The following is a 22,466-nucleotide window of genomic DNA, read 5'->3' as shown; positions in this document are numbered from 1 at the left end:
CAATTCGTACGAATTCGCAAGCGAACAGTTTGTACTGTGTGTATGTGTGCAGGCGATCTAAAGAAAAAAGCTCGGAAAATTATTTGAGTCATTATATGATAATTTTATCGGTTGCCACTAAAATGAAAACGAAAGATTCGTTTGTATACATACAAAAAAAAATATATATTTCCCGTTCGAACGAGTCGAGCATTCAACGTATGCACATACGTTGTGCATCGAAGTGGAACATTCAAGAGGAAAACCAAATTCAATAACAACAGCATTTTTTGTTTGAAAATTCGAAACAGAACAAAGCAATGCACATACGCACACATATTTCGGGCGCTATGAAGCGAAATATATTTTTGTAAATGGCCAATAAAAGTGGCCAACGGAAGGACTTCATTTTATGCACAAAATATATATGCTGTTTTGGGGTTCAACAAAAACAAAATATTTAAAGAGAAAAATAAACATTTTAAAGCTTTTAAGAAACGAAATGCATTCGGCTTTTATACAAAAAAACCGGTCGCTTTGTACTTGATGTGTCGTTGCAATGAACTGAAGACGATAATAAATAACTGAATAATGTTCCGCAATGAAAGAGGCTAAAATTTGCTTATTTGTGTATGGTTATTTTTCCCTCCGGTTTATGTAATATCTAAGATTTGGAACTTAAGCTAAGATTTAACTTATCACAAATTAATCCGTTGTGTTAATAATTTTTTTTTTCATCCTCTTTTAGGCGGCTGGGTGACCACATCCAATATAACGGCTCTAGTTGAACCAAACAAACGATCATTAGTGGTAATCTGTCATGGGCTAAATATGCAACTCACTGAGAATGTTGTATCAACGCACACCGTTAATGTTTTATGTAAGTATATTAAAAGTAGCAAATATTCTATAGAAACATATCTCTCTGTGGCAACCCAACTCCGGCCGAATGAAATAAATATGACTAAATGAACAAAGCGAGCAAATGGCAAAAAATAGGGGTTTGCTCAACACACACACATTTAGTGGTTTGGTTTTTATTCAGTAAATAAATCGTTTTGTATTCGCCACACACGCTTAATTCTTCTCGTTTTTTTCCTTTTTACTTTTACTCTTTTTGACGTACTTCCTCCAGCACCGTTTTCATATCGTACTTTTGTGTCCATAAAAAGATTTGTTTTGTTCAAATATACATGCTCGTCCTGAGAAAAAAAAAATAAAGCGCGATGCAAACGATTTAAAAACGGGGATTTCTGTTGCCACTTTCTGTCTCTCAACCACAAGGAATATGATAAATTATTTTCATTTCGCCGAAATATTTTTGATATGCAATATTTTTATTTGTGCTTGGTCGGTTGGTTGGTGTATGCTAGTGTATTCTGTTCTTTGTTACTGCACTGAAAAGTGTCAGTTCGTCGTTTTTTTTATTGTGGCCATTTTTTTGATTCGATGGAGAAACACACAAATAGCATCATTTCTCACGTCAAGTAGAACACATATAGTGAGTGAGAAAGAGAAATAGAGACAGAAAAAAACAGAACAATAGGAATCATTCATTGGTGCGGAGAGAAAACCAACATGTTAAATCCTTTGCATACACATTTATATTGGCAAAATAAAATCCGGCGGGAAAAATGCCCGAGGATCGAAAACAACAGTGAATTTATCCAAAAAATGAAATAATGAGACTGCATAAAACACATTTTCTTTTGCTTGAATTCATGTTTAATTGTGATATTTAAAAAAAATCGATTTTCATTGGATAAGTAATCGCTTACAAATTCGCCGATTTACCAAAATGTTTCCAAAAAAAGAGAAATCTCTATCGACTTAATGAAGGAATTGAAAAGTCTTACTAAGGAGAGATTGGGGTGCTCTTATGTTCGCTTTTCGAATTTTCTTAGTAAATTGAGTGTGAGCGGTGAATAGATAACCATGGTGCATCGTTTTTAAATAAAATGCATAAAAGTGAAAGGCAATCGCTCGAACGAAGAACATTTAAACCAAAAGATTTTGAGTTCGGTGATACGCGAACAATATATGTCGCAGCCAAATCGAAGTTGAAAATGATCGAGCAAAAAGTGAAGAGGCAAGAGCGAAAGAGAGAGAGAGAGACGGGTAACCGAAGAAAACAACCGATTTCAAGTGCACTAAAACGATATATCGTTTATAGGGAGCAAAGATGATAAGCCACCTTGAATGAATTGGAATGAAAATGGGTGGTACATTAAATTCCGTTCCATTTCACCAATTTTGGACCTGAGTATGAGTGTAGGTGTGCATTTAGCGTGAATAAAAAAAGCATAATATTTGTGGTCGAAGTTCCAGCAGAATAAAAGGGGAAAAAGAACAAGAGAAATGTTGCATTCATAAAACGTTGTGGAAATGCTTTTGCCATTTTTATGCAATGCATTGTAAACTTCAAAATCGCATGAAAAGCAAACGAGATTTTCACATCTTTACAAAGGCCACACAGATTTTCATGTGTTGTTCTGTCTTGCCCAACACACTACCTCTTAATCCATAACTAAACTCAAATTGTACGCGCCACTTGAATGTAAAGTGCGCGCATGCACATACAAAACAAAAACCGAAGAAATTGAGCTAGGACAAGTGAAAAAAATGTAATGCAATCCAACCTGATTTTATACGACTTTCAAAGTAATATTGTAATGATGACGGCGTTGACGACAACGATGTTGAATACCTGCTTTTTTTAGTTTTCTTCAACCATTTTGAAAATAATTGTAAACATCCCGTGCATAAGAATCTCCGCCATTCAGAAAATTGTGGAAGAGTGAAAGAAAAGGGTAGAGAGAGAGACGCTGTCGCGCACGCATTCTGACGCGCTCAAGCTATTGGCCTTTTCTCAGATGGTTGTAAAACTTTAAGTACCCACTCACATAGTTTTTGACTGCATTTTACTTATTGTGTATGTGTATACTTTTTTCTTCACTCTCTCTTTCATACTCACTACGTTTTATCCGAATAACGAATCGTATTTGCTATTTTGCACGAAACTAGTGTTTGTAATGTATAAAGATGCAAGGGAAAAAAATTTCCTTGCAAAACTCAGTTAAAGTCAACGCTTCCCAATTTTTATGGAGCACAAACAAAATGCAAAACATACACGAGGAATAGGTAGAAGAAGAAGAAAAAGAAATACCCCATCGTTTCACGTTCGAATGTCTTAGCACACGTCAGCGATAATACTACGCTTTATTACACCTTTTTTTTCGTTCATTCGCTTGCATCTTCACACACTTTGTGGATGCTGAATATCACGAAAAGCAACACAAAACAAAGTGAATGGCCATGAGCTTTAGCTGTAAAATTGCGAAATGCACACATTACCATGATTTTCACTACTCGCACTACTGGCTGGAACTCTAATTAAAATCTTGACAACTTTTTCTAGAAGCACTCGAAAGTTTGAAGGAGAAACTATTTAGAAACCCATTTTATACTCGCCAGCTCTTTCACTATTTCTATCTCACTATATGTGAATTACCAGAATTGGAAATTGGTGGGCGCCACAACCATGAAACGCGCCCGAATTCACCGACATAAACAACAACACCGCCACCGCCGCCGTCGCCATCATCATCTTTTTGAATAAAAATTCAGCCAGTCATGGATTTCAAACCACTTTTGATAACATTTGCACTAACCTTAAGCTAATTTTGTCAATAAATAATGAGAACATGATGCAAATGTTTACACAGACATTTACAAGTTCGATTCGTTCACTTGGTGTCGTTTTTTGGGCACGACAACGATTTGGGAAGAAGGTGCGATGAAAATTGGTTATCTTTCGAATCAACAAATTTCTAAGCATCCAAAGAAAATTTTATGATAACTAGTCATCGTCTGACGGGTGTTTTATGTCGAAATATCGTACATTTCGTTGCATTTGTTGCATTCGAAAATGGCACCAAAATTATCATAAATTTGTTATGGAACATTTTCCAAACGATACACCGAATTTCATTAAATTTCGATGCAATGCTTTAGAATGACAGATAGAGAATACGATTAAACAATCTCGCGACATGTACTAGATGACTGGGATGAGTTAACTTGGCGTTGAGAAACGTGTATTCAACGTGCTAGATACGAACAGCAATGTTGTATATGCAACAATGACAGACACCGAAACGAACATGCAATAATTAGTATTGGCATATGCGAATTGAAGCCGCAACAACACACAATTCAGCTTCATTATTTTATTGCTTATGTTATCATTGGAATATTAAGTATACATGGTATGACATGGCATGTGCATGCATATGTACACTTACTGCTTGCACTTGGAACATACATCACTTGTAATTTATATATACCATTGTGAAGACCCATTCACACATACACACACACTTACACATACTTATAAGTAGCGGATCGGAAGCGATTGCAAAGCGCAAAAATAAAATCAAATACGAAAGAAATAAAATATGGAAAAAGAACGAGCAAAGCTCTAGATCACAAAAGAAATTTCCAACAGCAGCAACAACAATAACACAAATAATCACAAGTCGCTTGAGCAACGTCAAGAAAATGTTCATTCTGGTGTCGTAAAAATGCTGACTAAGTAGAAACTACAGCGTTATTTCTTTCAATTTTTTTTTTGGTGTTACAACGGTGAGTTCTCAATCACACATAGAAAACCAGCTTTGAAACAAACTTTTCTTCGGCAGATGTCTAAATGTGTGTGTAATGTGCATGTGGGGGTTTCTCTTCATCTTTTATTGTTCTATCTGCCGGTTTCGATATGGTTCTCTGTTCGTTTTTTCTGCGTCGTATATGATCTTGGCTTCTTTTTAACTTATATTTGCTTCCGTGTTCTTTTTCCATTCGCACTCTTAGTCAATTGAAAATACGGTGAAATAACCATGGCAAAACTTCAACAAAGAGGAAAGGTTTCAATTCTACGATAACTTTTTTCTTGTGTGTGTGTGTATGTTTGCGTCGTTAAGCCGTCTGTTTCTCTTATAATTCTCATATATTCGTTTGTTTTCTCTACACTATCCTCTTTGCATTTCATATTGTCGATTGTTTCGTTACGCGTTGCAATGTTTCATTCTTCTATCCATTTAAAGCTTTACAACTACTTATGAGTTGTTGTTCCAATCGGGTGGTTGCAATTCTTTCAATACAACGGCATATGAATATTAGTGAAGTGCATACAATGTGTACTCCATATGAAATATGCGTATGGAATGGGTGCTGTTGTGCCATCATCTCAATACTTTCCTGCTCGAATGCCGTAGACTTTTAGATTGTGTCACATATTCTTTTTTTCTTCTATGCTTTTCGCATCACGACATTTGTTTTTGAACGCACAATATTGACACGACCACTTTTCTATTCGAGTAGCAGCAGCTGAAAGGAAGAGAGAAATAGAATCTTTTCTGGCATCAAAATATATTGAGAACAATTTTTTTTATTGTTGGTACAACCAAATCGACTGCACTTTGCCACTTATGTATGGTGGTGCGTGTGTGTGATTGCGAAGGCAAGTTGATTTGATCCATAAAAAACGAATAAGGAAACATGTAAAATAATATACACATTGAACTTTTTACAACTTTTTAAAACTTTTGCTTCTCTTGTGATTGTTGTTGTTTTTCTCGTTCATCTTCGTTTTGGGTTTTCATCGAAGAAAATGCGGCAAATGAACAAAGATTACAATTGATAAGAATTCTCTTTGTTGAGCTGAATGCATATATGTTGCAATTTTGCCATATTACAAAGCTGGTGCTGCTGTTTGCTTTTTTGTCATCAGTTTTTGGCACATTTTTGTGCAAACTATGATACAAATTTAAACTTCAAACTACAAGACTTAATATTTGCCATTCGACTAAAATGACACAATAAGAGCGATGCAAGCGAAAAACATGCGAGTGAACAAAAACAATTTATTTTTTTATTTTCTCAAACACAAACACGCAGACATACACTTTAACACGGTTCACACGATGCAATCTTGACTGCAGAATCGCAAATGTCGAGGGGAGAGAGAGAGAGAGAGAGATAGAGAAAATGCTCTCGAGATGATTTATCATAAAAATGAAGTTACATCAAACTTATTCATTCGAAAACGGAAATTCCGTAAAACGAATTCGGCGTCATCCATCTCTCTTGCGTTGTGTATGTGTGTGTGTACAGTTGAAGGGATTCACCATTCTCAGGATGCCATTGTCAATAGAGCCACGGGGTTGTGTGTGTGTGTATGCAAACAAATTGCCAGGGATTAAAATTGTGACACAACCACCGCATAAGGTGCTGTCTAAGAATGACAAATAAGACACTTTATTATATTTAAAACATATGCATCAAATTAGTCAATTTTTTATCAGCTTTTTCTCTCATTCTACTTCTTCTGTCATACACTTTCACACACATACACCAACACTTCATTTCACACTTTATTTCACGTCTTCTCATATTTCCGACCGCAAAATTCGATTTGGTAAACGACAGGACGAGAATATATTCGGTTCCCTTATTATCAATCAACAATCTATTAAATTAGCAAGTTTTCTTGCTTGGATGGTAATTCATTAGTCACACTCATGGGACCAAAAGGAAACAACCGATAGAAAACACACTCTCTCTCTCTCTCTCTCTGTGTGTGTGTGTGTGTGTTTGTGACAAATTGAAAATTGATAGATTTTTATATGATGTGTGTATGTGTGTGTGCGTGTGCGTGTCATTTGACCGACATTCAGATCTAAATAGCCATCAATTTAGCACGAATCTTCATTTATTTTGCACAAAACTTATGACTGTTTTATTGAAAGGATAATGTGGCACTTATAATAAAAATGGAAGAGTAGTAGGAGAGACGAACGGTCATTTCAAACAAACGAACCCGTTTGACTAAAGGATCGCAATAAAAACATAAAATCCAATATTATACTCAATATACAATTCGATTGAATTTCGGTTTGTGCGTATTCTGCTATTCGAATTTCGAAATTTATGTGTGTGCATTGGCCGTTCAAACACACTTTTGGATTCTCTCTCTCTCTCTCTCTCTTGTTTGCACGTGACGATTTTACTTTCTTTGCTCATTCCATTTATATCGTTTTTATTTTATTTTATTTATTTTTTTTCTCTTCACTTTCTCATATTCGTTTTCTTTTCATGGTGTTTACTTACAGATCCACCATCCTCACCAATAATATCTGGTTATGTCGAGGGTTCAATTATACCCGCGGGATCTATACAAAAGTTAGTTTGTATATCGTCTGGTGGCAACCCGTTAGCAACGTTACAATGGTACAAGAATGATAAAAAGGTAAGTTTCATTGCTTTCATTCACTTTTTCTCAATCTCTAATTCATTTATGTACTAGAATATAATGTTATGGTATGTGTGTATGGGTATACGGTGCTTAGCGAGTGTTCATCTAACATATAGTATGAATGTGTATGTGCCACAACTTGTAGTGGATCATGAGCTAAGCGCGAACGTTGCCAAGCATACCAAATAACATAAATTTTGTTTTAAGTTTTTCATCCGAAAACGAGTGAGAAATTCTAGTCGGTTTAATCCATTTAATACGGCATAACAAACCAAAGAATGATGAGAATTGATGAAACCGTAATAAAGGGTAAGACAAGTGAGAGAACACATACACGCTCAAATTAGCTAGAGATAGAGATATCTTGTATCCGTCGTTTGGACGAAACGTCAGAGTCACCAAAACAAACATGCGAATGGATGATTATGATTCGGTTGGCGAGAGCCAAAAAAGGGCATAAAGTAGCAGCCAGAGGATTTCACGAGTCATTTGGATATATAATGTGTCTGGGCTTATTGCAGATACACACATTTAACAATGTTATTCTCTATTTCATTTTTTTTATTCATTTAAAAAATCAAACCATGAACTCAATGGAGGACAAATCCATTTAATGTCGCCTTTTTTTGGTTTTAATAAATTCATCAGTAAACTAATTGCGTCTGTTTGTGAAAACCACCATAGACAAAGAGTACACCCAAAAAAAAAGTGAAAATCGTGAGCAAATGTCGAAACGAAAATTCCACATCAAACACAAACGACTGAAATCCATTTTACAATCCAAATTTCATAGCTAAACACGTAGATTTTCCCCGCTCGTTATACACATCTTTGAATGTCGCGCGAGATTTTTTTTTTTTTGCTCATTCGTTTTGCTTCACATTTTCCATTTGCTTCAAACAGGAATTCAACATAACCAATCTCAGACGCGAAATCAAAATGGCACACATGAAACGGGCGTGCATATGAATGCGCCAATTCTTCATCTTTGCTATCAAACATATCATTTTTAACATATTTTCGATACGCGTGCCAATCGTATTTCGTGGCGTGGATTTTTTTCCATATTGTGTTTCGCGTCGAGTGCGTGAGAGAAAAAGAAATCGAATAATGATTTAGCCACTGCAAAGCAGGAAATTTCGAGTTTGAAAATTAAAAAAAAAAAAACAAAATTTCCATATATTTCGATACAAGATTAAATCGGAGATGAATCTTGACAAAGCAATTCTGTCGAGCAACGAAATTCTTCAAATTATCACTTTCGCGTATAAAAACGTATGAGAAAAAAAGAAGAAGTACAACGAGACAGTGAGATCGCGCTGATTGCTATCATGTACAAGCGAGAAGAAGCTAACGCACAAGGTGGTTGTGTTAGTCGGTAGAGGAAGAATTGCTGGAAAACATTAACATTATGCTCAAGCTAAATACCAGATGAGCCATGACATACACTTTGAATATGAAATGGGACTATGATCGATGTGCACATGATAAGAATACTCAATAAGGTGTATCGTACAATATCTATGTACGAACAATGCAGCAAATACGAGGGGTCCGCGGAACAAGATTCAACGCTGTGCATACTTTTCGTATAATTTGCAATTTTTCGTCATGTTTTGGATTGAGACGCATTTTATTTTCGAATTTTTATTCGGATAATATCGCTTTCCATTGTTTCTTAACGGAAAATGTGAACATTTCTCACTCAATGCATTCATCGTTTGTTGGGCGTGTGAGTGTGTGTGTGTGAATACTCATGTTTTTTAACTTGTTGTGTGTTGTCTGGCATGCGGGGATAGAGTATATGCAGATCAATGGCGAATAAACCATTCTGAAAATATATGGAAATGTATAACAGTATAAGAGAATGGTCGTTAAAAGACATCACGCATACACACACTTGAGAATTATTTCAATTTTCCTCGTTCATAATGCACCTGAGCACATCACATGAACAAACATCAACTTTACTCAAATACTCATCCCCGGATTCACACACACGTTCACAATACCTTCCAAACCCTACCATACACACACGCACGTCAAACCACCGATGAATCCCAGAAGCGGATTCAAATACAAATTCATATCTCTACGATTTCAGATCTCATTACTAATAATCCGGGAAAAGTAATTTGAGAACATGTAACACAAGTGCAAATACCTCATCGCTAATATGGATTAATATAGAACAAATAATCAATTGAGACGCTTTGCAAGCATATAACTCAAATGAATTGAGATAGAGAAAAATACCAGGAAGAACGAAAGTTCAAAATTAGCATCAACATTTTCATCATCAAATGGCATTTATCGAAGGAAAATTTCTACATTTCTTTAAAATTTAAATGCATCGATGTTGTTACGAACGAATACGCAAAAACTTTATTTGCTACCATATTTCCTGTCACAGAAATTCTGTGCATAACTTTCGTTTATTTGTTGCAACAGTGCCACAACTGGTTCTTCAAACGTCAAATTATTTCTGTATTTGATATGTGAAATGAGTTTGTAGAATTTTTTTTCGATTGTAAAAAACAATGACAGGATGTGAAGACTTCAAGTCTCATTGAGCCGACGGTGGCACCACCAATTTCAAAGGGGACGTCAATGTAATTTAACAACTCAAATCGAAACTAAACAGCGCGCGAAATTTAAAATTTGCTGTCATTTCCTCCCATTGGTAAAAAATGTCAAAAATTCTATATAATTCTATAAATTATATTTATTTTTCAAAGTTGAATGGAATGAATTGTAAATTAAATACCCAGAGAATACTCGAAATGAGGGTTGTTTTTTTCCGTTCGGAAAACTGAACCCCAAATTAAAATTAATGCCATATGACTTCGAACATTTGGTCGGTGTGCATCCATAGAAAATTTCGCGAAAAAAAACGCTTTCAAGTGTATTTTCCTTTCACAAGTGAACGAATTGATTTATTTTTTGCTTCAAATTTGTGTCGCGTTCAGTTTGTTGGTTTGTTTGTTGAAAAGGAAATTGCATATTCGCACTTGATATCGTTTGGAAATGTAGCAAATTTGCACAAACACATCCATTCGCAAAAAAGTCAGAGCAACTGAACGAAAAAAAGACTGTTCCGATTGCACTGTAATACAGTAATGATTTAATACGTATTTGTTCGTTTGAATGAGTTTGCGTGTGTTTGAGCGTATGGGTATTCTTGATTGTCGCGCTTCGTTTGTCTGAAAAGCATTTATTCCAAATAATGCACTAATTCGAGTAAATTTGTGAACGGTAAGCATTTCAACGTTTCTGTCACCATTCCGTTGTACATGTGAACAATCTCGGAAAATAATATTGTTTTTCTCTATATCTCTAGCTACACTATTTTTTAAATTTGCGTTCAAGTGTGCTCTCTCATTCACAATACTGCATTCTCTTTATCGCTTGTTCGTCACTCCGATACCATTTTCATTTTTGTTTGGTTTGTCGTTTTTAAACTAGATCTTTCTGACATTTGTGCTTTTTTCGACTATTTCTTTCACATATTTTTTCCTGCATCACAACACGGCGCTGTGTGTATTTTTTTGTACCTTCCTGCTGCTGCGTCACCATACAACAACTAAATCCATCTCGTCGAACCGATAAAAACAGATAAATTCAGCGCTGAAAACAAACGATAAATCCGTTTCGGCTGAAATCAACATTTTGGCAAATGTCACCGACAATCAGGCGATTTATAAATGTGAGGCGCATAATAGTGCTACTGAAATTCCATTATTTGAGACGAAAACACTCAGTGTTCACTGTAAGTAATGTACTTTAGATATTGTTTGCTAAATTCTCTTTTTCTATCCGGTTATTTTTTTTTTCGATGTCGTATTTGAATTTTCGATATTTTAGCTCTAAATATCCAAATAGAGAGAGAGAGGTGGAGGGGGGGGGGGGGGCAAAATGTAAAAAAAACGAATCAAATGAACTAAAACTTCAACTATAAAATGGCAACTGGCTATTTCGTGTGAGCGGCAGAAAAACGATTTGTCCGTTGTTGTTTTTTTGTCTGTTCACTCAGTCGATGCGAGTGTGTTGATTGTCGGTTTGACTGAATTTTTGTTATTCTGCAAACGACTTTTGCCCGAGCTTTGGTTTTGTTGCCATTATAGTTGTCGTTGTAACGTTTATGGTATTGTTTTTGCTTTCATTTACAATTTTCTATTGAACGCTTGTCGTTCCGATGCGCCAATTTGTTAGTGGGCTACACCTTACCTCTTTTCTATTTTATTCATCCCCGCGTGGTTTTTTTTATCAATTTGCATCGATCTGAAAATGTTCAATTGCCATTGGCTGCTGTTGTTTTTGTATCTTGTCAACTAATTTTTTTTCTTTTCTTTTTTTTTAATTTTCAAAAATGAACATACAGTCGCTCCGGAAACCGTTAAAATTCGTGTTGAACCAGCTGAACTGGTACCAGGTGTGGAAGCAACACTCATTTGTGATTCAAGCTCAAGCAATCCGCCGGCAAAATTAAGTTGGTGGAAAGATGGTATACCCGTACCCGTTGAAGGTATAAACAATGCATCAAAAGCAGGACTATGGGGTGGCACTGTTTCGTCGCTCGAATTGAAAATCAATGTGACACAGGAAATGAATGGTATTGTGTACACGTGTCAAAGTAACAATGAGGCACTACAACGAAGCGTTCACGAAGCTCAGGCACTACAAGTTCTATGTAAGTTTTTTTCTCTCTCCTTTTGTGTGTTTGTCATCATCCGCAGAGAGACCACAATCTTCTCTCATGCACGCGCTGACACACACACACAATTCATTTGTGTGAGTAAAATGCATTGTCTGAAGTAATTATATTTAACAACAATACTTGTCCAATCATTCTCAAATACAGATCCACCAGTATTCGTTCCACCGCCATCAGCAAAAGTTGTTGGAATTGAAGGCGAATCATTGCAAGCAGCCGTACAAGCGCACGCAAATCCAATGTCAATCACTTACACATGGATGAAAGACGGTTTACCGATCATAAACAATGGCGAACGCATCGTATCTGATGGACCCGTTTTAAATATAACCAAATTAACTCGTAGCGATACAGGCAATTACACAGCAAAAGCTTCGAATTCACAAGGATCGGCCACAGTGAATATTTATGTTTTCGTTGAATGTAAGGATTTTATCGTTATTCATACGACATTTTCACAAAAATTATTTAAAATGTTTCATTTTTTTCATTCTGTCTTTTCATCCATAGATGGTACAACAATTAAAGCCGTTTCAGAGAATGTTATTGGAAAACCCGGTGATGATGCCACACTATCATGTACTGTCGAAGGTCAACCACTGAGTGCAGAGCATGTACGATGGGAACGCTTAGGCTATGACATGAGCGAAAAGACCAAAGTTACCTTTGTAAATGGCACTTCCTACCTTACGATAAAGGATGCCCAACGTGAGGATGTTGGTAATTTCCGTTGTATAGCCGATAATCGTGTTGCGAATCCAACAAGTCGAGACGTTTTGCTCATTGTCAAATGTAAGCATTTTTGTAAATAAAATCATTCATTGAAAATATTCGAGAGCAGGGGAAAGCAACAAATACTCTTGCTTGTTGTTCATCTCTTGTTCGTACATAATAATATATTGTTTTTTCTCTCTTGCTTCAAATTTAATTCGAATTTTACAAATGGATTCTTCTGTTTCTCTTTCCATCTCTTCTTCTCTGTCTAAACGCATAATCTCTATAGTTGCACCAGAAATCGATAAAACCATTTTGCGTGCGGCAAGCGGTGAAAATGAACGTGGTCGATTGCCATGCCGTGCCCAGGCCGCACCAATGGCAAAGTTCGTGTGGACATACAATGGTCAAAATTTAAATGTGAATAAAACATGGAAATACAATGTTGAATTGAAACAAATTGATCCATTGACCTATGAATCAACGTTGTTAATCGAAAAAGTCGGCAAAAATGATTATGGTAATTATGAGTGTATGGCGCGAAATGAATTGGGTGTATCGAAGGAAAATGTTCGATTAGAAGTAACATCAAAACCAGACACACCGCAGAGCCTCAACATATTGAATACAACGCATGATTCGGTGACAGTTGCTTGGACGCCCGGTTTTGATGGTGGCATGAAAGCCAGCTATCGTATACGATACCGCGAAATGAACAGTGAACATTATAAATACGAGGATGGATTACCAAATAGTCTCAAATTAACAATTACCGGTCTGAAAATGAATACGGTGTATTTATTCTCGGTGATGGCATCAAATCATTTGGGAAACAGCAACTACTTACCGGATTTGACAAGAGCACAAACTAAAGGTAACAATAACAACAACAAATTTTACATATAAGCACATTTCACTGATAATATTTCACACACATGATAATAATATATTTCGGTTTATTCCGCTCTACATAAATGGTTGCTGTTTTTGCGATCAATTTGCAAATGTCGCACATTTTCGCGAGTGTGTGTGCATGACCATCGAAATATGTAATCAAATGCACAACAAAGGTATTGGGCATCGATTGAACGGGCAACCATAAAAAAAATAAAATGCAATTTATATTGATCGATTTATTAAAAAAAAACCGGTTGTCTCGAATGCCTCACAACATCGCCAAAAGGCTTAAAATTTCCATACGCGCAAAAGTGAATTGCAAACATCACATTTGCAGCGATACACATATCGGAATCTACCGGAATATATGAACATTCATTTAAAAATTTATTTATTTATTTTGCTCTCATTGTTACTTTTGCGTACCGTGCCACGTACACACAATTCGCAATATAAAATACAATCAATATAATATGATCGTTAACTAATTCATAATTATTAACATATCAATATTTTGTCTCTCTTTTTAAATCCTTCTTTTTTCGGCACGCATCTCCCATACATTTTAATAATTTGTAAAAAAAAAAAAAAAACAAATCAAATTATGATCGTTATCGTCGTTTGGACGCGTGCAATTTCGACGTGGAATTCCACGTGTCGTTATTTTTCGATTAAATGGTTATTCTTGTTGTTGTCGTCTTGGTTGTTGAACCGTTAACCACCGATCAAAAATGATTTCCACACAAATACGACCGAACAAAAAAACTACGCATACGCTATATAAACAAACATTTTAACAATTTAAAAAAAAAATGCGATTCGATGAATATTGGATAAATTCAAATGAAATGAATGCCAATGGTAACGACGACACCTTCTTCCTCTCGAACCAAACAATATAATCACATTTCAAATAAAATATAAATCGAAATATATTTGATAAAAAAAACGCGCGTATAAATAATTTGACGATAAAATAAACGAACTGAACGTGTGTATATTGGCATTATAAAATGGGAAAATTGAAATATAGATGCACCGCCAACAGGTCAACCAGCATCGTCACTCGGTGGACCACCAACAACCAGTGCAACACCGACGCATGCCATATCAGGCACATTACTGATTGTCGGCATTGCGTGTGGCACATTATTAGTGTTAATTAACATACTTATAATCGGATGTTGTCTTCACAAACGCAATACCAAACAAATCAAACGAGGTAAATTATGGCGCAGTGATCAATACCATATTTCGCTACATATACATGCATTCCACCCGTTCATTTTGAATAAATAAAAATGACTGTGTGAATCTTGCGAGTGGTTTGAATCGTTGGAAAAATTGGTCGGTTTACTTTTGTTGTTGTTGCTGGATGTTGTTTTTTTTTCTTAAATTCTCTATGTTGAGTGGGAGCGAAATGTGTGGCCATTTTATTCATCTGAAATCGAAAAATAGATTTTTTTATCATTGTGGTTTTTTGGCGAATGACGTTTTTCCTCTTTATCGATATCCGAGTTGCACAGTACCCTTTGGATTTGATTGCATTTTTATTGTTTTTAATTCTGCCTGACACTGAAATGTGGAAATGGAAACAAAAACAAATTATTTCGAAATATTAATTGCAATTATATACTTTTTTATAATTTTAATGTTTTTTTAATTCTTCTTTCATTTTAATTGATATGTTTTTATTTCGATCGTTTTTGATTTTTTTTTTTTTTCAATTTATTTTTTAATTTGAAAAGGAAACGATGTTTTACCAGCCGAATTATTGGAAAAAGCTGAAATGCCCAAAGTAGTATTCATCGGATTCGGATTGGCTGCTTTACTTTGTTTGCTTTTAGGCAATGCAGCGCTGTTTGCTTGGTTTATTATTCGAAAGCGTTCAAAAGGTTTGATTTTTTTAGTTCAATTTTTTTTGTTAGCTTGCCATTATGGTTGATCTAATTGTGTGAATGTGAAACAAGGTCAATTAATATGCTGTGACATATTGATTGGTTCAATTATAAAATGTGAATTTTTCAACTTTCAATTAATGGATTTTTGCTATCTTTATTACGTAAGTGACCTTATGCATTTTTCACTATCAACTGGTATGATTTGTTTTTCACATCACCGACATCTTTAAAATATGAACTTTTAATTTGAGATCTCCCTAGGATCATAAATCGAACCTTTGTGCACCATGTTGCCCCAATGGTTGGGAGTGATAGTATTTAAATTGTTTGCATGCTGTTTCAATTCTGTAATTCAAGACAAGCATTGTCGCAGCTGTGATGAATTTCTTTGGCAGCGTTGGATTCTTTTTTTCTTTTTTCGGCACAGGATTATTTGCTTGCTGCTTTTTATCAACTTTATTATGGAAATGATTTCTGAGCTAGATTAAATGTGATGAAGTCAATCTTATGCTTAATTCCAGTCAATAGTTCGAATGCACTGTTCCGTTGCACTCGTATTTGATTTTTGGTCAAATGTTACTTACAACATTTTGAAATGTGTATTGCTGTATGTCATATCGTAGAGAGCATTAAATTTTATGAGATATTTCTATTTTCTTTGGCAACAGATTTTCAAACCAATTCATAGTGCCACGCAAAAACCCTAAACTTTTCTCATCAACTTTGGATTATATAGAGCTCTCTCTCTCTCTCTCTCTCTGTTCCATTTTCTGTGTATGCACAATTGTGATTTAGTGTCAGTTTGCGTTCATGGTTTTCTCTTTCTTGCTCTTTCACTCTTCTCTAAGCTCATTCACTATTATTCCCTTTTGTCTTCTGTGTGGACAGACTACAAATCATAATTATATTGCGAAATGCACAAGTTTTTCGATTAAATGTATGCGAAAATATATGAGAACATATATTCTTCTCTTCGTTTGCAAGCAATAAAACAAAATAGTTGTGTCATGTATGTGAGTTTTTTTTGTGTGTGAAAAAGGACGAACATGAGCTTGAGCGACAGAGAGAAGAGTGCATAAAATGGGATAAAAAATATTTGCATACAATCCAATGCGTTTCAATAGACAGAGAAAGTTTTATATTCTAACGGTGACAGTTTCGTTCAAAATTTATTCGTAATTATTTTATGAGTTTTCACAAAACGTTTTACGGTTACGAATAGCTGGATGCATTTTTGCATCCTCTCTTTCTCTGCTGCTCATCTAAAAAAATGTTGTTTATTTTCTAATGCAATGCCATTTTTCCAATGTTCGTTTTCAAAGATCTCATAAATGTACAAATGAATGAATGTGTGTGTGTGTATAAATGTTTCAATGCGCAATGAATTTCACTGTCATTTTTACTTGTTCTATTTTTTCCAAATATATTTTAAACATTTCTCTTTTTTTTCGTTTTCGTTTTAAATTCGGGATGCGTCTGTCTCATGTGTATTCGAATTTTGCATACACAATATATTTTTTTGTGTGAATATATGCAGAAGCTTCAAATCAAAACAGCAAATCAGCCACCATTGAAATGTATGCACCGAGCTCGTACAATGACACTGTAACCGGCGAAACTCTCTCAAGTGTATCGGAAAAAAGTGATTCATATTCGAATGAAGGAAGTCAACCAGATTATATGGTGAGTGCATTTTATCTTTTAAACATTCTCTTTTTTCCTGTCATTTAATTTGTGTGCTCAATAGAGATCGATAGACAGCCGGACAGACAGACAGAAAGCGAACCGAAACCAATCATATGGGCAATTAGGAGGGTTACAAAAATTATTAAATGAATTTCGATCGATTTTTTTTTGTATGTGTGTGCGCTCGTGCGCCCTTTTTTGGTTCGATTAAATTGAGTGAACTGAACAGATGACAATTTAAGATGTCAACAGTGTTGTTGCGGCAAACCTCCAAGTTGCAAAAAGACCAGCAAAAGTGGTTGCGCGCATATGGTGCATATAAAAACTGCAATCGTTGCATGCGCGCACGAGATTGATTTTTTTTTTTCCTTTCGTTCGGTAATGTGATATTCCAAATTGGTGCCTTTTGTTCACTTCCTCTCACACTCAAAAGATTGGTTCAAAACTAAATGGGAATTCGGTTCGATTTTCTTTCTCACATTTGTGTCATATCGTGCAAAAATCTCTGACACATTTTTTCCCCGTCTTGTATTCCCTTCTCAATCTAACTGCCAATGATTTTTGATGAAGATTTTTTGTTTATTTCATTCTTGCATTTTTCTTCGGTTGTGCCAACTGAATTTTTTTTTACAGGATGAAACTCGCAAAAAGGCTGCATCAACGTATTTGGTAGAAAATTCGGATATACCACCACCCCGTTATCAGGATGGCACATTGCCCATGAATTATCCAAATAATACTGCAAACTCAGGTATGTGTCAATCAATTTCATTTTCGGTGCGCGTTGCACCAGAATAAAAACCAGAAACGAAGGAGAAAAAAATGTTTCCTTTTAAAAACTACGTTCGAGATCGGTATGCTTTGCTTGAATCGAGTCGTCGTATGACGGAATCATGATATTCGCTTGAATCTACGATATAAGAAAACACTCTCTAGGTCCGCATTTTACTTAGTTTGTTACGAAGACGACGGCTACGACATCGACTTTGAATGTAACACTTTAGACACACACAAACACATCAAAGACAAGGCGAAAAAAGAAATCACTTGTCTTTATCGATTGTGCGTTTCTTGTTCCCATTTGAAGCTCAATAGTGCTTAGTATATATGACACTTGCTTAAGTGTGGTAAATTTGAACGCTCTAAAATAAAAACAACACGGCGTTTTTATTCTAGAGCGTTCATTTCTCTTTTCCCCTTTTCATTGATTCATCGATGTACACCATTTTTCAAAGAATGCGCGCCAGCCAAAGAGAGTTAGAGTGTGTCATATGCACAATGTGTCCCGGCGTCAATTGTTCCCATTCTATTTCACTTTCAAGTTGAGTTGAAAACGGCGGCAGCCACAGCCGTTCTTGCTACCGTTTTTTTTTTCTCAATTGAATGGCAATTTGTTTGTTCAGCACTCTCGTTCTCTTTCGCACATAAAGAGAGAGAGAGAGAGAGAGAGACATTTTCTGTTTTCCTGTAACATGATACATTCGGATAATAATGTGTGCGACCATTAGAAGCGCCTAAGTTGAAAACAATCAATGTGACTACGGCACATGAAAAAAGTAGACGAATTGAATAGTTTATTCCATTGACGATGATGGCAATGAAAGAAACCAAAAAACGAGAGAAAAAAATTGAACGGAAATGACATCGTAACGATTGGCGATTTGTCAATGATCAATTTCTTTTATGGCAATTATCCAAAGCATTTATGGACTCCGTTTTTACAATCAAGCTTTTTTTCTTCTTCTTATCTTGCAAACAAATACAATGTGACCAAATGATGCCATTGTTAAAGTCATCCTGTTATTAATTTGTCACAAACAAACAATGAGCCGAGGCGATATTTTGTTTATTTTGGTTTCATCTCAAGTTTCATTTTCTTCAAGTTCGCCAAGAGCTCCTTCGAATGCGAAAAACAACATTTTAGAATCGTTTCAGTTATTGGCATGTAATTTTTTATATATTTTTTGTTCTCTTAAAATGTAGTTAATACGCGGACGTTGCCTCATCCCCGACACAATAGCCATGTCATCGATCCAAGAGCACGAGATGATCAAATGCTTGGCAAAGGATATATGCCATCACCATCACCTGCATTGCCATTAGACGGATCTTACTATAATATGAACAGTGATCGCTATTTATCGTATCCACCAATGGTAAGCAACGATCAATTCAATTTCTCATCATCCTAATCAATACACACGTCAAAAAAAACTAATGAAATGTGTTTATCCTCCCCTTTCTTTCCGTCATTTGTTTTCATTTTAACTGTGCACGTGTTAACGTTCGTGTTTACAGGATTATCCAAATGTGGAATTTTCAACGCCACCATTACAAATGACACACATAATGCCAATAAATGGTACGATTATGAATGCGGGCGGCGGAACATTACGGCGTGGTGCTGGTGGTATGCGCGCAATGGTACCACCACCGGATGTAACGCATCACACAACAAATCATTCAAAGTCAACACACGATCTAAACAATTCGATTAATCAAAATGTTTCACAACAAACACTAAATAATCATAGTAATAAGTCATCCCAATTATCATCAAATAACAGTAGCATGACCACATCAACGAAACAACCACCGGGTATTTTAAAAGATCCAAATCGTAAGTAGATAAATTCAAAGACATGCTCACAATCACTTTATCATTACCCCTTATTAATCATCTCTTTTTTTTCTCTCTCTCTCTCTCTCTCTCTCTCTCTCTCTCCACAATGTGCATAGGTAAGCAACAACAGCAACAGCAACAACAACAGCAAATGCTCGCACATCCAAATATGCAAATATTGAATGTGCAAAATGCGCCAGGTATTGGTAACAGCCTGTTGATGACCAGCACCGGTAGCACGATCGGCGTCGGTACATACGAACCAAATCCGCATAATTTAAGTTCATTCAATGCATCAATGGGCTATACAGATGCTGATGGTCATCTTGTGTGAATATTTCACTAAACGAAAAAAAAACAATACTACATTTAAATTTATTTGAGGGAAAAATAAAAAAAAGTGTTATATTGCTTTAGATAATTGAATTAGCCACGTATAGCTCGTAATGGCAACACAAAAAAGACAATTTACAAAGATACGTATTAATAAGGAAATACTTGTGAAGAGATTAAGTGAATAAAAATATAAAAAATAATAATACACGCAAAAAAAAACGATTGAATGAAAGTAATGATTTTATGTGTGTTTGATCGCAGCGCGTTGAGTGTGTCGGAAAGCGATACGTTATTCAGTCATACATACATCGAAACTATGTTCAGTTGAAATTGTTTTTTCTATTGTATATGATATATAAATGAAATGTGCATAAAATTCAAATGATTTTCCTTTACTTATCAATGCAAAACTAAAACAATTACATTTTTATGCCCTCTCAAATTGTCCATCCCCAAATACAATCTATCTATATACTATCTTATCCCAGTGTGTGTATCAACGCATAGCTTTCCAAACATTCTCATTTCAAATCTTAAAAAAACATGTATTTACAAATAGATAAAAAAATGCTCTTCTTGTAGACAAACAAACACACACAAAATATGAATACATTCATTAATAGTGAGTTAATAAACATTTAAACACAAAATAGAACTCAACCGACCCAAAAAAAATACACAAACAATAGATTTACGAATCGAAAATCAAACTGAATTGTGTAAAATGTAATAACAGATTAGCAATTGCTAATTTGGCACGACATTAAAGGGAAAAAAAAAACAAAAACAAAATAATTTTTACAAATAAGATTAAGATGGTAAAACTTGAAAAAGGCCATCGAGTCATAAACATAATAATCATATACAACAGCCGATGATTGATGATTTAAAAAAAATCAAACACATTTAACAAAGAAACTCATTAATTGTTATCAACATAAGTAAGATTAAACATTTTAAAATTTAAAAACCGATTGGAAACAATTGGACATTTCTACTTTAAGATGAAACCGTAATCAAATTACGTAGCTACTCAGAAAATTGGGAGAGAAAAGAAAAACAAGAACTTTAAAGAACTTTTAAACGCCAGTGAAAAGAGATTCCTTTTTTTAAATAATTGTTCTTTGTTTTCGGAAATCCCGTTCTTGTTTATATGTATCCTGAAACAGTGAAACCATACCACTGCCGAATTTCGTTTCTTTTTTGTTAAGAAATTGCTTCTCCCATTCAACAACAAAAAAAAACTGTAAAATATGGAGAACACAGAGCAAAAACACAATAACAGACATTTAAACAGAAAAAAATAGCTAAGATTTTATTAGAAGCTTTTGTCTCGCGTAAATGATGCGTTAATGACTGTAAATAAAAAGTAAATAAGTAACAAAATGAGATTTAACCGAAAAGAAATGGAAACACTAGTTTTAGAATAAAATTCAATTTTTGTTAGTTGATAAACTAAGAGGGGGCGGTGTCGTGCGAATAAAAACCGCTCATCAACACACACACAAACAAACATAAGCTAATCAATAATATAACATTTGTAAATAGTAATTTAACTCATTTTTAACAAAAAAAAAAAAAAAGAAAATTGATTATTAACTTAAAAGACGAAGAAAAAAAACAAACAAAAGTGTGGAAGACAGGGAATGGGCCTTTTTTTCGTGGTGAATATCAAAATAATATAATAAAATATGCGATACATAACGCACATCCAAAGAAATCACCAAAAAAATGTACCATTCAAATGACTATTCTTCAATCCGTCTCCTTCACAACAAAAACAACAACAACAACATGAATCAAACAGATCTAATTATTATTATTCAATTGTATGGTTTTAAAACTTTTTATTTTTGTTTAATTTTTCTTTTATGTCGTCTGTGTCGTTATCGTCGTCATAGAGATCAAACTCAAACACAAAACAATTCATAAAACACTAAACTCTAATTCAAATTGATATAGATTACAAGTAAATGGATACATTAATTAATTTTTTTCGTCTCTCTTTAAAATTTAACAAAAAAAAAGTCATGTTAAAATATTTTAGATATATTTATATAAATATATATATATGAGAACAAGAAAACAATGAAAATGAATTGAAATGGATGAACAAAAAATGAAATACTGATAATTATTCTAATCGATAGAATTTAACTCAAAGAAAAAAATTAAAACACAAAAAAAAGAAAAGGAATCGAATTAATGACGATTGACATTATATTTTGCGCATAACTGATTATATATTTCAAAAAAAAAAAAAAAAAAATGGGTAATAGTAATGAAACTTAAAAATTAACGACA

The 22,466-nt window shown here is 34.7% G+C and overlaps 1 protein-coding gene across 6 annotated transcripts in view; it reads left to right on the top strand.

The window, feature by feature from the left end:
* Positions 1 to 22,171, top strand: part of LOC116352131 (nephrin) — a 380,040-nt gene extending 357,869 nt beyond the window's left edge. For 4 of the 6 annotated variants that reach the window (XM_031784446.1, XM_031784447.1, XM_031784449.1 and 1 more), the window contains 13 exons: positions 728 to 859; positions 7,149 to 7,285; positions 10,907 to 11,060; positions 11,673 to 11,981; positions 12,153 to 12,428; positions 12,516 to 12,797; positions 13,009 to 13,593; positions 14,650 to 14,838; positions 17,055 to 17,200; positions 17,837 to 17,954; positions 19,187 to 19,359; positions 19,502 to 19,823; positions 19,943 to 22,171. In XM_031784446.1, the coding sequence (XP_031640306.1) occupies positions 728 to 859; positions 7,149 to 7,285; positions 10,907 to 11,060; positions 11,673 to 11,981; positions 12,153 to 12,428; positions 12,516 to 12,797; positions 13,009 to 13,593; positions 14,650 to 14,838; positions 17,055 to 17,200; positions 17,837 to 17,954; positions 19,187 to 19,359; positions 19,502 to 19,823; positions 19,943 to 20,160 (3,041 nt within the window). In that variant the 3' untranslated portion in view covers positions 20,161 to 22,171. Of the gene's footprint in view, positions 1 to 727; positions 860 to 7,148; positions 7,286 to 10,906; positions 11,061 to 11,672; positions 11,982 to 12,152; positions 12,429 to 12,515; positions 12,798 to 13,008; positions 13,594 to 14,649; positions 14,839 to 15,364; positions 15,512 to 17,054; positions 17,201 to 17,836; positions 17,955 to 19,186; positions 19,360 to 19,501; positions 19,824 to 19,942 lie in introns of all 6 variants that reach the window. The other 2 variants (XM_031784452.1, XM_031784450.1) reach the window with 2 other exon arrangements.
* Positions 22,172 to 22,466: the final 295 nt, after the last annotated feature.

This window comes from Contarinia nasturtii, unplaced genomic scaffold, assembly GCF_009176525.2.
Source record: "Contarinia nasturtii isolate CC-2019 unplaced genomic scaffold, AAFC_CNas_1.1 Cnas_scaffold_187, whole genome shotgun sequence".
Lineage (NCBI taxonomy): Eukaryota > Metazoa > Arthropoda > Insecta > Diptera > Cecidomyiidae > Contarinia > Contarinia nasturtii.
This window is presented reverse-complemented; position numbering and strand designations above follow the sequence as displayed.